Here is a 20,984-nt window from a genome sequence, read left to right as displayed (position 1 = left end):
GAGTATTGATAATAGAGGAACAATCTGATGGAGAAAATGGATGTGGGATGATAGAATGAAATCAACTGGTTTCTAAAGGGCCTTGGCAGAGAGAAGGGCCTTTTCATGTGAGACAAGTATATCTGAGGGACAAAGTTAAGTGGTCTCAAAATTTTTTCAGCAAAATATGATGCAGATTTTTGTGAGAAGGTGAAGGAGAGGAACCATGGAAGGTTTAATAAAGACAGAAATATCTAAGAGTCTGCTGTGATGAAGGAGATAGTGTGTTAATTGGAAAGGTGTAAAAGGATTGATTTGTTATAATGAAGGTCCAGTTAAAATTACATAACACAACTTTGTAGTAGATCCAGTTAGCATAGTTTTGTGATTTCCCCCACCCCCAGCTTTGTTCAGCTAAACACAAACAAGAGCAAAAGCAAGCAACAATGAGAGCAATCCAAGGCCAAGTCTCAGCAGAGCAACATAAGTGATAGGATAAGGGGGCAAGAGACATGACAAAAGAGGACACTGCAGGTTTAAAATATTGATCCATCACAATGGGAACAGATAGGAGAGTGTATTCACTGCAATTAGCCAGAAATTATTGTAAAGAATGAATGCATAAACTGTTTGGGAAACATTTCATATACAAAAATTTAGTTGATTTAACTTGCTAAAAAAATGGCAATTTAAAATTCTTTTCAAGACACTTACCTCTAAAGCCTGCATGCGTTTCAGAAGCATTTTATTTTCAATATTCTTAATCTTTTCTTCATAGAATTCCAAAAATGTCTTTTTGTACACCAACTTCATGTTATACTTCTTTGCCATTCTGTTAAAAAAAAATTCTGATAGTGCAGTAAAAACATATAGATTATGAATAACTTGTACTATGTCACACTGACATCTTCTGGTTTCAACTAAAATAACTACTTTCTCTGGAAATAATAGCACATTGATACAGAATATGTTCATTCATTCCACAAATTATTATCAAAGTTCTATAATGTGCAAAGCACTCAACTAGAAGCTCTGAAAAACTATCCTCATTGTACTTATATTGGAATATATAAATTTAAGTATACAAGGTACTCAAGCTAGAAATTTCACTTCTCTTAATATTTTGTTGAGCCTCCTTGTTTTATAACTGGGGTTCAGAAAGGGAAAGAGAACTAATAAAGGGCACCATTCAAACTGTAAAGGAAATTTGACAGCTTTAAAGAGAATAGCTAGGTTCACAAATGATGAAATTATATCACTTGAAGTTAAGAGTGAGAGAGTTTAGAGAAATAAAAGTTATACTTTCAGAGGTTGTAAAACGGTATTCAATAATTACTTCAAGAGGTTGATAATAGGAATATTTTCTAAAAAAAATTTAGCTAATCAATATTCTAAAATCTACTATGTGCCATCATGTCAACCATAGTCAGTCTTGTCAATAGACAATGGAAATGGAAATGAAAATTGTGATTCTAAAGATCAGGTATTAATTGAAAACTTGATATCCTTTCCACTAATTTCCACAAATCAAAGGATTATCAGATGAGAAATGAAGGGATATTTAACTTTTGCAAAGTGTCTTACTGAAACCCTGTGTTTCACATTTTTTTAAACATTTTTTAAGGTTGGGTCTTCCTATCTCCCTCATGTTGGAAATGGCAACAGCTATATTCAGGCCCCTACCACATTTAGATGGCATGGCTGTTTCTCACATGGACAAATTTGTGAGCGCTCCTTAGGTCAAATGGTGGCTCTCTGCTCAAGAACTAACCATATGATGCCAGTTTTATTGTGGACACCCAAGTAATTGGCTTGGTCCACTGTAATTCAGAAGTCCCATGCTCAAGGAACCTGGTAGCCCCAGTCTCCTTGGTAGCAGGGACTACATGCTTGTGCTGCCAGCTAAAAAGACTCAATTAGTTTTCACAGGCACAAAAAAATAAGAAAAGAAAAAAAGAAAGAAAAAAAAAGAAATTCTTAAGTGTGAAACTTACAATTACTGAACAATATAATTTTATAAGCCACTTACTGTTATATTAAGTTACAAATTTTTAAAAATCAGCAAACAAAAATGAACAGTAGTTTATGGGGGCAGTTCAATTGCTCAGTGAATGGAGAACAAGGCTTGAAGACAGAAAGTCCTAGATTCAAATGTGACCTTATACACTTCCTAGCTATGTGGCCTCAGGCAATCACTTAATCCCTATTGCCTACCTCTTACTGTTCTTTTGCCTTGAAACTGATACTAAGACAGAAGGTAAGGGTTTTTTTTTTCAGTAGTTTACAGAACTATTAAGGAATCTAATTATTTTTCATGTAAGAAAATCAACAAGTAGTTACTAAAAGAACGCTTCTAAGTGGAAGTAGTAAAACATAACTACACCATAAAATTTGAACTTTGTAAAATTCAGATGGTTTGTACTAGTTTATTTTTAGTCCCCAATGCTTAGGTTGGACTCAATTGATAGATCTAAGACTTACCTGGTATACCTCCAATCCAAGCAAGTTGCCTTCACCATTCAACCCCTCTCCATGGTTTACCTGAATTCCATCAGAGAGAGGAAGATAGCCCACATAAATGCCCTCTTCCTCCTATTCTATAGCACTTTACAGGTAATACCTTACTTCCCCATATGCCACTTTCAGGCTCTCCCTCTACTGTTATTAGTCAGTAATCTGTCATCCTTTGAAGTTCATTCATGTTAAGATTGGGTGGCTTTTGCCCTCTAGGTCATTCCTTCCTTTTTCAATAAGTCCAGAGTCTCCTCTCCAACTCCCACCTTCAGCCAAGGGGCTTTAACAGATATGTTGATACTTCATCAAATCATCCAATTTCTTATAGTACTAATTTTCCGTGACCTATTTACTCTCTTCACCCACCCCATCTCAGCTACAGAGAAAGTCCTACTTTTGATGTTGCCATCATTCACAAAAATTTATTTCTATGTCAATGAAGTCTGAAATTCCTTTATCTGATCATAATCTGTCCTCATTTTACTTCTCTTTCTGCTTTGCAACTCCAAAACCTGCAATCTCTGCAAAGTTCATTTCTTTCCCAAGTCATCCTCCCTGTACTGGTTACAACTTTACTCCCTTCCCCATCTTAATCCCTTTTTAAAACAGTTTAACTCAACACTGTTTTCTCTCAATTTCCTTGACCTCTTATCCTATCATTAATATTGCCCTACCAATCTCAGCCTTGGATGATCCCATCAATTCTGTCTTTGCTCTTACTCATGTTCTGCTGAACAAAGCTGGAAAGAAATCAAAAAAAATATTTTGACTGGGTTCACTACAAATTTATGTTACATAATAATTCTAACTAAGTCCTCAATGAAGCAAGGGAATCCTTTTAGACTTCCCTAATCAACTGACTCTCATCATTGAGCCTTTTCAAAAATCTTTTCATGCTTCTTAAAATCTGACATAGCTCCCTCTTCCCCAGCTTCCCTACCCCACCTAAAAAAACCCCTTGCTTCACATTTTACTAAAATAGTAATAACAATAACAAAACAACAACAATAATGAGGTCTGCAGCCCCCAATAAAATCAGAGGCATCAGCTAGCTAGAGCCAGACATGTAGCTCCCCACACCCCACCCCAGCATGAGAAATTAATCTAACTCTTTCACAAATACTGTATGTCCTGCCAAGAAAATTACTGATGCAGGAGTTCTGTGAGAACATACAGTGTCCTATACAAAACTGGGTCATATGTTGACATATTGAAGTGTTCCCTGTGATTTATTAACCGATAGAAAACTCAGTTCAGAACCACTGAGGTAATCTAAATCCATTGTCTCCATCTTGTAAATCATTACTAACCACTGTCCCTGCAAAAGGCTTACCTAATCCCTTAACCTACGTCATTTTCCCTATAAAGTATATACCCCAAATCATTAAACTTTGTCATTGCCCAGCAAGAAGGATGTCTGTGTGTCTGTTCTGTCAATCTGGCAGCTTGACCCTCCTGTAATCCCAGAATCATTTTTCTCATCCCAGTTCGACAACCCACGAGCTATTTGTAGAGCTGGCCTTTACAGAGGGCATTCACCAAGGAATTCTCTCTCAGCTCATACTTCCCAGATAGGCCACACTCTCTTTCACCCTTATCTCACAAGAAGAGGAGCTTGTTCTATATGCAGAGGTGATCTCATGCTAACCCATCCTCTGCAGCACATCTAGGACTTCTCTGCAGGTTTTCATGACAATGCTCTCTGCTGGCTTTCCTACCTATCTGACCATGTATTCTCTGCCTCCACAACCATTATGGGTGTTTCCCAGATCTCTGTGCTGGGCTTCATTTCCTTTCCCCTTTCCTTTCCCTTTCCTTACGATTCTATTCTGCTTGTTGATCTCATCCATTCACCAGGTTTCAAATATCATCCCAATGTAGATGATTATTAGGTCTATTTGTCCAACCCTAACCTGTCTCCTGACCTCCAATCTTACACTTAAAACTGTTTATTAGAAATCTTCAACTAGATGCTCTGAAAACATTTTAAATTCAGCATTTCCAAAAAAGAATCCATTTTATTTTCCCCCAATCCTCCTTCTGCCTAACTTCTCTTCTACTGTCAAGAACATCACTATCCTCCCAGTGTCTGAGGCTAACACCCTAGGCATCATCCTTAACTCCTCACTTTCTTCCATCCTTTCTCCTTCATCCAATAGGTTGCCAAATCCTATTGATTTTACCTTATCAAATGTATGCCCCTCCTCTCCTCCGATGCTGTCATTACACTGGTACTGGAATTATCACCTTATACCTGAACTACTGCACCAGCCTTCACCTACCTCAAAAGCCCTTAACCATTTCAAACCATCCTATGCTTAGCTGTCAGGTTGATCTTCCTAAAACACACATCTGACCATGTTTTCCCTGTATTTAATCAACTCTAGCAGCTCCTTATTACCTCTAGGATCAAAAAAAAATTTTTTTGTTTGGCTTTTAAAGCTCTTCATAACCTAACCCTCTCCTACTTCTCCAAATACTCTGTGATCTAGTTATACTGCTTCATTTCTGTTCCTCACACACCACACTGCATCTACTGATTCAAGATATTTTTATCAACTGTCTATCATACTTTGGATCCTTTACCTCCTTATCTCCAGTTTCCTAGGTTCCAGGCCTCCATAAAGCCTGAGCTAAAGTTCCTGGTGTCTTTTACAGTCCTCCTTTATTAGTGTCTTACTTTTGTATCGCCAGTTAATCATATGTTCACACACAGACATACATATATCATTTGTACATAGTTGTTGCTTTTGTTTTGTCACTCCCATTAAACTAGCAACCCTTGGGAACAGAGGCTGGTTTTTGCCTTTCTCTGTATCCCTTGCATTTAGCACAAACATAGCATATGTAAAAGTACTTTGGTAGCTTAACCTGACATCAAGATTTTAGCAAAAGTGCATGACGAAATGTTGCTTTTCTCGCCAAAAAATAAAATCTCAGGATCATTACTATATTTAGATCAGAATATCTAAACATAACTTCATGAGAAATTTTATAAGAGTAAATAATACAAGGTAAAACCAAATCAAATTCAAACTAGCATATTTCCTATGAGGTTAGAAATAAGACAATATTCTTGATATCCCCCTACTTTCAAGGAAGACTTTTAATTATCTTTTCCCCAAAACCGAAAGCAACTTTTCCAACTAGAATAGCTAATGTGTACACACACACACACACACACACACACACACACACACACACACACACAGATAGATAATGCTTTAAGGTTTGCAAAGTACTTGACAAACTTAATTCATCTTATCCTCACAACCATGAGATGTAAGCATTTCCATTTTACAAAGAAAGTGAGGCAGACAGTAGTTAAATAACTTCCCAAGGGTAATATAGTTAGTAAATGTCTGAGACTGGATTTGAAATCAGATCTTCCCAACTTCAGACCCAGTTGCTCTATCTACTATGCCACCACCTGCCACTATCTACTTTCCCTATCATCAAGCTAGTAGACCCCTTCTGATAATACTGACTTTATTGAAACACTCTTAAATAGTTTCCCCAACCTAGATTCATCCTTCAAACTACTTCCAAACTACCCTTCCTCATGGTACAAATTATGTTGATCCTCTAATTCTCTTGGTCTACTACAAAAAATCTAAATTTTTTATTTTGACATTCAAGCCCCACTCCTCTAACCTCGTTATATAGGTTAGTTGCCAAATTATATTAGTACACTAACTAGCACTATGTACCTACTATTTATGCTTTTGTTTACACCATTTCCTCCATCTGGAATAACATCTCCCTTGCCCCATCTGCCCTTTAAATCCCTTAAGCCCATCTCAAAGGTTATCTAGTCCATAAAGCCTTCATTGATTTCCCAAGTCAAAAAATCATCCTTTCTTCCTCCAAACTCATACTTTGTACCTCTTGTTATCCTTATTATAGGCTCTGCTAAATCAGTCCCTATATATGTAGTGTGCAGTATTGCATAATTTGCCTGTATGATACTCTCCTTGCTAAACTGTAAATCTCACTGACAATGCCTTAAATTTTGTGTTTCTCCCAAAATCTAGCAGAATATTTTGTCACACTATAAACAACTAAAAAATGGCTGTGGAATTAATTTTAGGAAGCTCACCTCCCTCCTCCCCAACCCCCGCCCCCTCCCAAAGAGAGGAAGACAACATGAGCCTGCTGGTATCAATACTGTGTAAATAGTTACTTTTCCACTTGTTAGGCTATGCTTCTCACTGGAGTCCCACATTTTTCCAACACTAGGTGAATACAAATAGCATTGTTCCCTATGTTCCCTCATCATTCTAAGGTAATAAGAGAATATAGAAGGATAAATTATGAAGTTCTTACTCAATCAGCAAAGGGAAATAAACCAAAAATTCTGGAACATCCACAACACCTTCCAAGTTAAAATCATATTTGCATCCAAATAAAGGATATTCTCCCTTCTTCTGAAATCGTATAGTATAGATTTCATTTCCAAATGATTCTGTTTCTGAAGCCTCAAGGCGTTTTCTATAAGTTATCAAAAAAGATGAAAATTAGATCAACAAATTTTTTCTGATTCTTCATTTGAAAATACAACATTTGACAAAAAGCCAAAAATTTGATTAGCTTTGTGTATACTCATTTCAACAATAACTACTGTTACCACTAAAAATATAAGATAACACTGCAAGTCCAAATGGCTTCGATCTCTACTATATTTAATCTATAAGCAGAATGCCATCACAACTTCCACTTCAGTATACAAGCAACCTATATAAACAGACATGTCACAAAGTTTGTTTTTGATTCAGTATTTGAAACTTGGGACAAAGAAACAATATTATAAATTAAAGATAAACTGGGTTCTAAACTGAGGTCACAAAACTGTAAGACCCATAATTATACCTTAAGTGTAGTACCATTTGAAGTATACATAACCACCGTTTTATAACATAATTCTGAAGAGGCATCCGGAAAATATCTGCCCCCAAAGTGATCAGTGATGGGGGGTGGGAAGGTGGGGTGTGTGTGGTAAATTCCCATTGTAGGAAAAGGTTGATAACTTCTAAGCCCCAATAATTTGTCAATATGACAGCCACATTAAAAAAAAAAAAAAGTAACATTCTAGTTCAATGACTAACCTAGCATTCCCAGTCAAGAAACAGAACTCAAGGTGATTTCACCTAAACCTTTTTTCTTGGATCATATCTTGTTCTTTATCACCTTATTTCTTGACTTAAATTTTCCATTAAATTTGAGAGCACTTGGCCAAACTTTAGGTTTCTTCATGCCACTGTTTTCGGAGCTAGTTCTGGGGGTTAGTGTATCCTAGGTGATATGATCTGGGGGAAGGGGTGGTCATTGCTCTCCTGGTCTGCATCCTGGTCTTTACTCAGGAAGTATCCCTAGTTCCCTATAACATTTTTTAAAAGTACACACTCTGGGCATTTTGTAAACCATTATAATTTTTAAAAATACTTACATGAGCTCAAAGCTATTTGGTGTAGTACCAATAAAATATCCTCCAGGACTAAGTTTCCCACAAGCATTTCTGAGCATCATATCAGCCTGTTCATAAGTCTCAAATGAGTAATGATATACAAATTGACAACTGCAAATATCAAAGCACATCTCTGGATCACGAAATTTATCAGTCAAGAGTTCCTGAAACAAATTCAGTAAGTTAAGGATTCAGACTACAAATGCCTAGATATAAAACTCTCCCCTAGTTAAGAATAGAATTCTAGAATTTGAAAAAGGAAAAAATTTCAGCAGCTTTCCAAAGACTTCAACTAATACAAATTAAATAAAACACTGCAAGAATATGAGCAGAGACTAGAAAAACTAAAAAAATTTAAGACATGCTGTTTATCAGACAGATTTTATTTTATTTTTTTGGTTAAGTAAAACATCTAAATTCTGAACTATTAGAATGGTTTTGCAAAAATATTTAGAATCATGTTATACAAAGTTATTACTCAACGTTAGATTTTTAAATCTAGCTTTTTAAAAAGAAAACTAAACTTTATCTTAATATTAGCTAAATGCATTCCTCTTTTGAACTAAATCAATCAGCTTTTTAAAAAGAAAACTAAACTTTATCTTAATATTAGCTAAATGCATTCCTCTTTTGAACTAAATATAACTATTAAGTGGTTACTGAATTTATTTTCCCAAAATAAGGGGGATGATTTCTTCCCAAACTCTATTCAGTCCCTACTAATTATTAAACTACAAATAAAAATATGAAGTTCTGGTTCAATTGTGCAAAAAACTTCACTGGACAGTATCAGTTCATAGAACTAGAGGTCAAATCAAGACTTTTCCAAAACGTATTTATAATACAAATAAGTTATTCATTAAAAAAACCTACACAATAAAACAGCTTTTAACAACTACAAGAATTCCTATACATTTTACTTATGTCTTAATAAAATTAAAATAAAATAACCTTTAAAAAATTATGCCTTTCATTTCAAGGCATTTTACCAATGTTCATGAAAAACTATAACACCTATCCCTTTGGCTCAAAACAATCAACTTGCAAGTACAATAATAATAATAATTAATATTTATATAGCAACTATGTGCGAGACAACTCTGCTAAGTGCTTTACAATTATTTTATCTGCTTCTCACAACAAACTCAGGAAGTAGGTGCTATTATTATATGCATTTTACAGATGGGGAAACCGAGGCAGACTTATTAATTTGCCTCAGGATCAGACATCTAGGAAGTGTCTGCAATTGAACTTGAAGTCAGTCAGGTTTTTCTGACTCTAGGATCAGTGTTCCACTCAGCCAACTTTCCAATGATGATGATGATGATGATGATGATGGTGGTGGTGGTGGTGGTGGTGGTGATGGATGATGATAATGATGACAATGATAATAGCTATCATTTCTATAGTACCTACTATGTGCCAGCCCCTATATACTAAGAGGTGGTATGCTTAGAGGTCTGTTTATCAGAAAAGGACCTATGGTCTTAGTGACCTACGAGTTAAAAATGAGTCAACCAACTAATAGTAAAAGCTAATATATGACCTTAGGTTATATTAATAGAGGCAGAATGTTTGCAATGAAGCAAATGATAACTCCACTATATTCTGCCCAAGTTAGACAATTATTTGGAGTAGTTCAATTCACAAAGTAGAAAGAATATTAAATAAGCTAGGAAATGCTCAGTGGAAGGGAATCACAGTGCTTTGCAAATAGACATCTCAATGTTTGCTAAGTTTGATCAGATAAAGGAACTAGGGATGATCAGGCTGAGAAGACTTGAGTAGGCAATAAAAGCAATCTTTGAAATATCTGTAGGTTTATCATGTGGAATAAAAAAGAACTAGAACTTATTCTGCTGACCCCTGACTGGGGCAGAAATAAGACCAACGGATAGAATTTGCAGAGGTACATTTGGGCAGACTTTAAAACTTCTACTAATGAGAAAAATTCAGAATCAAATTTTGAATAAGTTGCCTTCCTTACTGGAAATCCTGAAGCATAAGCTGGATGAGCATTTAGCCTGGGATGTTATAAAGGCAATCCTATCCACAGATCCTTATATTACCTTGCTCTAACTAAAGACCTAAGCAGTGATGGAGGTTCCATGTAAAATGATAAATATCCGCAATTTACAAAATGACCACTGAACAGTAATTATTCTGTCATTATGTCACTATTTGCTCTCTTAGGATTATTACAAAAATGAATATGCTTGAAGCAAAAAACTGTTTGAAGAACAAAAGAAACCAAGGTAAAGATGACTTGAAATTAAAACAACTGATAAAATTATTTTAAATACCAAAAATCAATTCCAGAGATGGAACAACACATAAAACAAGAAAACAGTACCTTTGAGCTATCAGCAGTTACAAATTCTGCATTGAAAATATACTCATGATCACGACAGTGATTCTTCATGTCAGTATAACGCTGCTGACACTGCTGGATAGAAACATCAGCAATATCTAAACAGAAAAGCTTCCAGTTAAAAGCTATTACAGACCAAAACAGAGTGATAGAAAGGTATAAAGGCAAAGTAATGCCACAAATCTCAATCATGAAATATAGCTTAGGTACAAAACCAATTCCATTGTCTTCAAAATAAGTAAGAGGAAAAAGTCTTCACTCTGATGCAAAAGTATTAGTTGTTTTTAATTTTTAAATGGGACAAAAACTTTTAAGAGGCAATGCTTACTCTTTTTTTATTCCCAAATTTTTATTAATTTGTTGTAGGTTACATTATAATTCCAGCATCTCTTTCCCCTGTTCCTGCTCCTTCTTACTTCCTGCACTAGAGAAAAACTTACTTTAAAGACTTAAAGGAACCAAAAAAGAAAAGGTGAATCTTAGTTTCAAAGACTCTGTTCTAATCCAGCGATGGGCAACCTTTTGAACTTAGTGTGTCAAAATTTGCCAAAAAACCAAGCATAACACTTCGAGAAAAAACACCGTAATTTCACGATATTTATAGTTTAAATAATAAAAATGTATAATTTTAATATATAACTATATTTAATAAACCAAAAGAGATAAATTAATATAAGTAGAATTGTCATCTATAGTGCACAGAGTGTCTACACCAAAATTCGGATGTTTCAACCTCAGCATGCGGCCCCATACTTCTCTGTATGCAGCTGTTGTCATTGGAAAATATGCTGACACGCGTATCATAGGTTTGCCATCACCATTCTAATCAAAGTTATAGAAAATAGAAAATTTCTATTGAGAAAACTATTAGAAAAGGTCTAAATCCCAACAGGGAATTCATTCTCTACACATTATTCAACCTTATTCTTGGAGATATCCACTTTTAATTTCTGCATAACCATCACCATTCTTTAGAGAACTACCAAAACAATCTTCCTGAGACATAAGATTAAAGGTCTAACTTGTCAAAATTTTCAACAGTTCCCCAATTCTTTCAACATAAAAATTCAAACTCCCTAAGTCTAGTTATTTTTAATCTTCTACAATGTGGTTCCAAACTACTTTTCAACACTTCTTTATAAAATCTAAATTCCAACCAAACTAACAGGTGTTGCTGAAACTCTAAATTCTATCTCTTGCCTTTATCTGCTGTCCTTCATGTTTAGAATGCAATACTTCTTGTCTCTACCTCTCTGAACCTTTATCTTCCCTTCAAGATTCAGCTTAGGTGTCTTCTTGAAATATCCCTTGATCCCTGTTCCCAAGTTGTTAGTGTTCTATCTGTCAAATGAGTTTGCATTAATTGCGTAGGTATTGGCCTCTCCCACTAGAAATGCTAGCTCCATAAGGGTAGGCAGGGACTAACATTTTTGTTACTGTATCATTGTACCTTGAATTACACAGTAAATAGTTAATAAATTTAATGAAATAAAAATCTTAAACCTAAATTAATCTCTGATCTCTTCATTATTTACACCACCTCCCTTATGTCCAACAACATGTGTTTACAACACATCTAACTGTGCCTAAGAATTCAGTACCAGACCACACAACAATATAACTGGCCACAAAGAGGAAAAAAAAACATTACTTTTCCAATATCTTACTTTAAAAGCATCACTAATGCCTTAGTGTGTTAATTAAAAGTACATTAGTCTTCCTGTAACTTGATCTCTGGGATTCATGCCATAATACTTTTAATTATGAGGTCTCCGCATCATTTCCTGTTTTCTAACTCAATAGAAATGGCTGTTTCTAAAACATTTTTATTTCCTCTTACCAGTACAAACTAGTTTGCTAATTTTGCCCTTTTTCCACTTGAGTAAATCTCCACCTTTCCCACATCCCAGGTCCAATACAGTGATGTCACGTTTCTTTTTCTGTCGCACTTTTTCTAAAAATTCCCCTGAAAAAAAGAAAAAAAAAGTAAACCAAATACTCCACTCAACTTTTTGCCAAAACATTGATTGTTGCCATTAATAATAATCTTCATCACACAAGACATGAATTAATTTGCAAGCTAAAAATAAATTCATAACTACAAAAATAAGGGAGTCTCTAAACAGGGACATTAAAAATTATGTGGTTAGCATATTCTTATAGGAATTCATTTTGAAAAATGATCTGAAAATTATTTTCAATTAGATACATCTCAAATCTATTTTTCCCAAAGCAAGGGAAGAACTAGTAATTCATAAATTATATTGAAAGCCTTTGGTTCTCAAAGCTAAGGACTTCTACACTTCAACTTATGAGTTGAAGGATTTGGCCTTTTGTAAATCAAACAATTGTGAATTCATTGGTAAGTTTGAACTTGTAAGTCTTGGTTTTTATAGGAAATAGATTTTTCCAATAATACCTCCATGTACTAACAGTGTGGTTAAAGTATAAGTCTCTTAAGAACAGAAATCTAAAGAGAACTACAATTAATCAAAAAGTGATACAGCCTTGTTAACTCTATATTGAGATGTTGAAAAAACCCCAAAATTAAGAATAAAAATCTCTCATCACTGTCAAATGACAGGCAGATTTCACAGAAATAATCATGTTTTGGCTAAACACCTAAAACATTCTTAAATAAGTGCAGTACTATTGCATCCTACTTAAATTACTGTATCTAAATTAATTTCTCCTTTCTCATCGCCTTCAGTATACAACATTCTGCTTTGCACAACATAAAAGCATCATGGTATAGATTTGGAAGGCAGACTATGTTGTTAGCTTGAGTCCCAGTCAAAACTTATTATCTCAGGGCCACTGGGCAAGTCAGAATCTGGGCTAGTTTCCCAAAACTCTCTTAGAATAAGTTAGTTAGCTTAGAATTAGCATAAAAGGGATAGTTAGAAAATTTATTATTTTGGGGTGGGGCATTAATTAGGAATAGAAAATAATATTTGATAAACGTTTTCACTGGTGACTCTTGGAAAGTCACATAAGAAAACCAAGAATTTTAAGAGCAGGCTGGCACAATGGTCATATGTAAAATCTGTATTTGCTGATCTCAGAGTTGCTATGTTGCATGAATTAGGCATAGTGGTACAGTAGAAAGATGGGAAAATATGTGGAACAGGAGGCACTGAGTTCAAATTATAATTCTGCTTCCTATCTTTGGGACTTTGGGTTCTATTTCAACTGTTTCAACATGGTTTGTTTTCTTCGTACATGTTTTATTTTATGCATTTAAAAACATATACAATGGAAACAAAATTATGTTGAAACTGCTGAAATAGTGTCCAAATAAACAAACAAAAGTTCATGGACCCCCAGTTAAGAACTCTTCAGTTAGAATAACCACAGGAATAAAGGGAACTGTTATTCTGTTAGTGAATCTCAGAAGTGGTCAAACAGTTCTGTATTATAAATTTAGAATTATGAAAGAAAATCAAATATATTATCCATAACCTTTGACTCAGAAATCCTACTAGTGGGCTTATATCCTAAAAAAGTTAAAGACAGAAAGAGAAGTTCAAAATATAGCAACATTTTCATAGCAGCACTGTTTGAAGTAGTTTAAAAAAAAAGTAGACACAAGGTAGGTACCTAATGATAGAGGGAATTACTGAAAATTCTATGGTACATAAATGTAATTAAAATATAATTGTTCAGTAAGAATAAAGAACAGGTGGGGTAGCATAATAGAGAATCAGTAAAACCATGGAGTCAAGAAGAACTGGCACGGGTAAGCCTTAGCTCCAAAACACTGTGTGACCATGGGAAGTTGCTTAAACTTGTCAGTACTTCCATAAAACTCTTCTGAACTATAAGATACAGAGCAAGTGCCAATTTACACTAGTAGAAGGCATTTCCTCACTGGAAGACCCCCCACACTAATGAAATTACAGGTGAAATTAAAAAACAAACAAGAAAGCCCAAAAAATTCAAAGAAACATGGAAAAATTTACATAAATTAATGGACAAAAAAATAAGCAAAAAGAAAAGAGAATTTACATATATCAACAACAATGTACATTTAAGCTAAAGGGACCCAATGAGATTTAATATTTCCATTTACCACAAGAGATAATTACTAGAATGGAAAACACATTATTAAATGTGGATGTTTTTGCTTGTTTTCCTATCATAAGAAAGGGTTCAAAGGGTGAAGAGTGGGGGTAGAAAATGACCACAAAGTACTAAAAAAGGTATTTTTTCTTTATAATTTCCCAGCATCATTTTTTCCCCAGTCACATCACACCCTCTTCATGACCCCATTTGGTTTTTTTTTTTTTTAACCAAGATACCAGAATGGCTTGGCATTTCCTTCTCTAGCTTGTCAGAAATGAGGAAACTGAAGCAAACAGGGTTTAATGACTTGCCCAAGGACACAATGCTAAAAAGTGTCTGAGGCTGGATTTGAACCCAAGTTTTCCTGACTCTGTCCACTTGACTCTGCAAAAAGCTTATAATAATTCAGACTAAAGGTAAATATGAATTAATTTATTTTCAAATAGTCTTATTAATTTTACAAACAGCACATATTAAAAACTAAACTATACATTGATCTCAATAGATTTGCAAAGAATAAGTGTCCCCCATAGAAATTATATTATACCAGTGAATGAGATTTTGCAAGGTTTTAATTGGCTGTTTGTTTCAACACTGGACACCAACTCTCTTATCCACAAAAGGTACTGTTTACCAATCCACAATGGTTTAGTTCATGGCATACCTCAAATATAAAGTTCCAATAGCAACCAACAAGTGCAACATTATCTCTAAGGACAATATCTATGAGACACACATGACCACCATAAATACACAAACTGCTCAAGCAATCACAATGTGTATGTTATTGCACTAGGAATTTAACTCAAGTACTAGCTAGAGATTCAAACAGATGACTTTTCAGCTATGTGAGTGTGAAGCCCTCTATTCCCTTTATGATTATAACAGTATTAGCCTTTATGATTATTTTCATAACACAATCATTAGTTTTGAGTTAACAGTCAAATAATATAGTTTGCTTTATAAAAATTAGGTAAAAAAATACAGTTTGGGGGTGGTATCAAATTTTGTTTACAGGAATTTTGACCTTAAGCCCATAACCCAAAAATTTCTACTAAGTCCACCAACCCTATTGGTTAGAAACCTTGGACAGTCAGTAAGGAGGGGGAAACTTGCTCTGGTGCAAGTTCAGAATAGTCAGTAAAGAGGTGGAGGCCTGCTCCTAGGAGTAAAAAAAGTATCAGTATTTCATAATTGTCAGTGGAAGAATAATTAGCCCCCAACCCCTTGGCTTTGAAAAAGTCAACTATTAAATTTGACCTACTATCCATAGTGATTTAATGTTTATTTTTTATACTGTACAGCTTATTCAGCACTTGTATCATTGGCTAAGACCTGCCTATATGAAAGATATGTACATCCATTCTATTTTAGTTTTTGACTGTATCATTTTTGGAACTATGTCATAAGATTTCTCTTTTATCTCCTAAGGCTCGGGATCTCTGGTTCTGATCTTGACCAGAGTCTAGCTTTAATGTGAGATGGGCCTCCTTTCAATAAACCTGTTATTTAGCTTTGGAGTTTTACACTGGTGTGATAAATTTTCGCTAAAACTACAAACTCAAGCTACACTAGATCATTAATATCATAGAAAACAGAAGTGAATAAGTGTAAACAAAATAGAGAACTATACCTCCTAGACAGAGACCAGGGGCTTATTACTGTTTTTCCCTCTCTAACATCTCGCTATCAATTAAGTTGCTGTTAATCCTTGCTTATAATTAAAAACTTAAGTCCTAAAAGAAGTCATTGATCATCCTGGAAGTTTAGCTTCATGGGAACAGCTAGGTACTCAGTGGACAGAAAGTCAGGCCCAAACATGGGAGTTCCTGGGTTCAAATCTGGCCTAAGACAGATGCCTTAGCTATGTAACCCCAGGCAAGACACTTTAAGTCTCAGTGTCTAGCCCATATCATTCTTCTGCCTTAGAAGCAACCAATATATAGTATTGTTTCTAAGGCAGAAGGGAAGAGTCTTCTTTAAAAAGAGGGGGGAAAAAATAAAGTTTAGCTTCAGATATAGGTATATACAAAATTTCTTAATTTTTAACTATATCAAAATGCTTGATCAATGGCCAATTACACTGAAGGAAGATAAACGAGATACAAAAATCTATAATACAAATATGACAATCATACCAATGAGGACACTCTTCATCCAATTATTGAAATTTCGAAGGTAAAAAATTCGACTCTGGCTTCGTTTCTCCAAGCCAACTTCCTGAAGCTCATTGTAGTAAGCAGCTACTGTTGAGCCATGTCCTTCTAAACGCTGAACCCAAGAGAGAGCAGGACAATATTAAAACATGTATAAAATTAAGAAAAAGAAGAACCAGTCTACACAAGTGCAACTAAATGTTATGACATTCATTATTCACTGTTATGAATCCAGACTTCCTTTCCCCCCAGCCTGCTCTTCTTGTTGCTTCACTTGCCAAACTTGCTTACGGTGATCTCCTCACCCCTCCACATCCCATTGCACAAAAATCTCTTTTTCTAAGAACTATAATCAAATCACCAGAAATATGTTGTATACACATAGGAAGCTAGGCAATTGTATGGGTAGAATACTGGGCTGAAGCCTGAAAGATCTAAGTTCAAATTCCAACTCAGCCACTTATTTGTTGTATGACTCTCTTGTCTGCTTCAGTTTTCTCTTCTGTAAAATAGGAATAATAATAGCACCCATCTCCTAGGGTTGTTATGAGGAATAAATTAAATAACTCTTGGAAAGCATGTAACACAGTGCCTGGCACAGAAAAGGTACTTAATAAATGCTTGTTCCCTTCGCTTTTCCTATTAGAATATAAATTCCTTGAGGATAGGGATTGTTTAGATTTTGTATTTATATATGTTTATATATAGCTCAGTACAATACTTGGAACATGGTAAGCAATTAATAAATGCTTTTCATGAATTCTTAAAAAGTAGAAAGAATTGATTTTATCTCAATCTTTTAGATTTTTATTTCTCTTGGTTTATGTAGATTGGTTTCAGAATGTTACAGCAATCCTTCCAAACTTTTATAGTTGAGATAGAAAGAACATAGGCAATTTAGCCAAATTAATATATTTTATAATAAACATTTGCTTACTTTATAAAAGGTACCATGCATCTCCAACCATAATGAATTTCAAGAATGCATAAAATGAGATCTATTTAAGAATATTAAATATTAAATATAGCAAAGGAATATATTTGGAATGAGTCTCTATGGAGAAATATCTTTAGTGGAATGTCATCTGCTTTAAGCAAACTCAATGACCAAGAAAGAAATTCATAAAACAAAGTAATTTCAATGATTCACTAAAAAATATGGTTCAATTCAAATTTGAAAAGTATTAGAAAACCTATATGCCTCTAACTATAAAAAAAATTCTAGGACTGCACAATAATTCTTTCAAAAACAACTTTGCAATAGTACATTTATTAAATAAATAGACGTCCACCTGTGGTAATTCACATAGATCCAACCTCAATTTCAATAATTCAGACTTACTTAACATACTTTATTATTAAGGTGTTCCTTATGAACAACCTATAAATACTACTTTATTATAGATGGAAAGCCATAGCAATGTCAATGGTTCATCAATTATTATTAGTCCTAAAAAATCGTTCTTAATATATAGCCTGGATTTTCCAGTTTCTGTTTCTTTTGTTCTCCTGAAGGCTAAGTGACATTTCCACAAATCTTCATGACCAAAGTGCAACAGTATGTCAAAGACAAAACAGGATGAATTCATTGGGAAATCTAAAATCAGGTCTTAAGATGGTTAGGTAGATCAGATAATTTAAAATATTTGTTTCCATCTTAGAAAATATTGTAGCAATTATTATAACTTAAGCAGAAAATAACATCTATTATTGTTGTCAACAAAACAGGACTGTCTTGTGTCTGATAATGAGATTAAATCTACCTTGCCATACTCAAATCTAATCACCAAAAGTGTAAACAACTCTACTTAATTCACAAGTTGGGAGGTCTGTGACCCAACTGTGCTAAAGTGAGTGACAAATCAAAATTTACTGACTGCTTCCTGGGCAGTCCTAAGGAAAGCGTCTGTTGTGATTGAACACATGAACTAGAAGGAAAGCACAGGAAGTGACATATAAGAAGCCCCTTTAAAAGAGTATTCAGTGAGTTCAGCTGGGAGTTGCTGTTTCGCGTCTTGGATCTGAAGGAGCTCTCTTCTTGTTCGTGGCTTAGATTTGGAGGAGCTCTGGAGCTGAGACCCTGAGACTTTGGTGAGACTTTCTTAAATCTTTCCTTTGGAATTCCACGTGGTGAATGTTGTATATTTGTAATTAGGGAGATGCCATTTAAAAGTATGTCACAAATTTTCTATGGACACGTGGGGACTTTGAGACTACATTTTGCGTGATCCCTATGGGTTTCCGGTTTCCGGTTTAAGGCGTGGGGATGTCCAGCATCCCCACATATGGGGCAATTTAAATTCGGAGGAGGGCCTAGAGAAAGCCTCTTTCTGGGTTTTGCAGAGTGGCTGGCTGGTGTACCAGAGGGACAAGATGGGCTCCGGAGGTAAAATTAAAAGATAGGCAAGGTTATATATATATATTTTACCAACATGGCCGTGGCTTTAATTAAACTACTAATTTCTCTTATTATATCAGTCTTTATCATTTTCAATCATAACAATAATGGCAACCACAAGGTCAAAATTCGAATTCTCAATTTTCCAGTTAGCCTAAAGAGAGCCATGCCTGTTTTTTGGCCATCTTGCTCAGCTCTTTTGGGCAATTTTTTAAAAAAGGAAAGTGGCCTTCCTCGCCATGCTTTTGCTAAAAGCAACAGCACGTTTTTGCCTCAGGTGGGACTCAGCCAGCCAGTCCAGCCCAACCTACCTTGGGAGGTCAGGCTAGCTGATTCTGGCTTCTGGCTTTAAACCCAAAATGCCAGGAGCCCAGCCAGTATCGTCTCACCGCTGATCTCCTGGGTCCTGACCTGGTCTCCCTTCCTGCCGCTTCCCTGCTGAACCTCGAGCCTGCCAGTGCCCCCAGTGCCTGTGATCTCTGCAGCTTTTCCTGCTGCCTCATATTCCTGCCGCAAGCCCGCCAGTGCAGACCACTTCTGTTGATCCGGAATCCTGAGATTTCCGAGGAGTGACCCCCACCCTGACTTGCTGAGTGCCGCCGTTTCAGCTTCAGCTCTGCTGCTAAATATTTGGGAAGTATCCCCCTTTCTCCCTACTCTCTTATATAGAGGACTCTTAACCTGAAAGGCCATTCTTGCCCTCCATGGGGAAACCCCCGCCCACAATCTCTACACGTGGGATTTTCTACAAAACTGACCTAAGCTTTTCTCTAACCCCAAGCCCACAACCCCATGTGGACGCTAGTGTATGAATCTTGAACTAGTGATTACTCTTCATCGGGCGCATGGCCTATTCAAACTTTCTTGCGATTAAAAACTGAACATCAGGGGAAGAAATTCACCCCGTACCTGCTTAGAACTTTGAACTAAGAGCAGTGACTGATTATAAAGACCTTGAATTAGAACCTTTCAGAATTGAATGGCTTTTAAAGAGACACTGTATCTTACTGTATTTTGTGATTAGTTTTGTGAATTAATCTTGCTTATTTTGTTGATTTTCCTGTTGCACTGAATCATTTTAAGCTAATGAAGTTTCTGCTTATGATTTTATTATATTTCCTAATTTACTTAAAGTTTTACTGTATCAAAACAACGCAGTTATATGTACCACCTATTAACATCCTATAGGAGCACATGTCTTAAGTTTTATTCTGTCTTGGTAATTGTATAGAACCTTGGAAGTTTCCATGCCTTGAGATTTAAATTGTAATTTTACAAGAGGTCTTTTAACTTTTACTTTAGATCCTAAAGAATTGTTGTCTTATAGGATAAGCTTTCATATATTTTTATTATTAAAAAATTATTGCCTCAAATGGGTAGAAGCATGAAAATTTCCTACCGGGGATTTTTTTTCTAAAACAGGAAGCCAAGGAGCTCGTATATACTTTTATCACAAGGATCTAGAATTCCTGAAGATAATTTAGACCAGAAGGTTTTTAAATATCAGATTTTGATATGAAAGCAGTAACAGTTTGTTGAGAAACTCTTAGCCAAGATTTAAAAGTTATAACAAGTATATGATTTTTTAAACAACATTGTTTATTGTTTTAAAATGTGCTACTAAAAATTATGGTACTCTATTTGAATGTGCACTGTGAATCTGCTATTACACTCATAGAAAATCTCATTTTTGGGTAACAAAACCCTTCACTAATTCTAAGCGCTATATATATATGTATATATGATTTTTAAAACATTTTTTTTTAATTAGAGCAATTGATTTTTCCCTTTTCTCATCTTGTACTGGAAGTACATATATTATCATTATTTATCCTTTTTTTAAAATTTTACAGTGATATAAGCTTAATACAAATACCTAAGGAGCCTATGGGACTATGATTTAATGCCTTTCTGTCTGATTCCAGGAGAATGGAACACAAGAGCCCTTAATAGTGCTAAGAAAGCATAAGGTCAAAGAGACCTGACTGAGAATCTGCATGGATTGCAGGAGTTCTATGCCAATACTTGAAGGGTTTG

General features: G+C 35.1%; 1 protein-coding gene across 1 annotated transcript in view; it reads right to left on the bottom strand.

The window, feature by feature from the left end:
• RNMT (RNA guanine-7 methyltransferase) overlaps positions 1-20,984 on the bottom strand; it is a 56,435-nt gene that overhangs the window by 9,786 nt on the left and 25,665 nt on the right. The window contains exons 3-8 of the mRNA XM_044667108.1: positions 16,532-16,664; positions 12,169-12,294; positions 10,311-10,426; positions 7,940-8,121; positions 6,820-6,984; positions 694-811 (exon numbers count right to left, since the gene is read on the bottom strand). Coding sequence (XP_044523043.1) covers positions 694-811; positions 6,820-6,984; positions 7,940-8,121; positions 10,311-10,426; positions 12,169-12,294; positions 16,532-16,664 — 840 coding nt within the window. The remainder of the gene's footprint in view (positions 1-693; positions 812-6,819; positions 6,985-7,939; positions 8,122-10,310; positions 10,427-12,168; positions 12,295-16,531; positions 16,665-20,984) is intronic.

This window comes from Gracilinanus agilis, chromosome 1 (genome assembly GCF_016433145.1).
Source record: "Gracilinanus agilis isolate LMUSP501 chromosome 1, AgileGrace, whole genome shotgun sequence".
Lineage (NCBI taxonomy): Eukaryota > Metazoa > Chordata > Mammalia > Didelphimorphia > Didelphidae > Gracilinanus > Gracilinanus agilis.
This window is presented reverse-complemented; position numbering and strand designations above follow the sequence as displayed.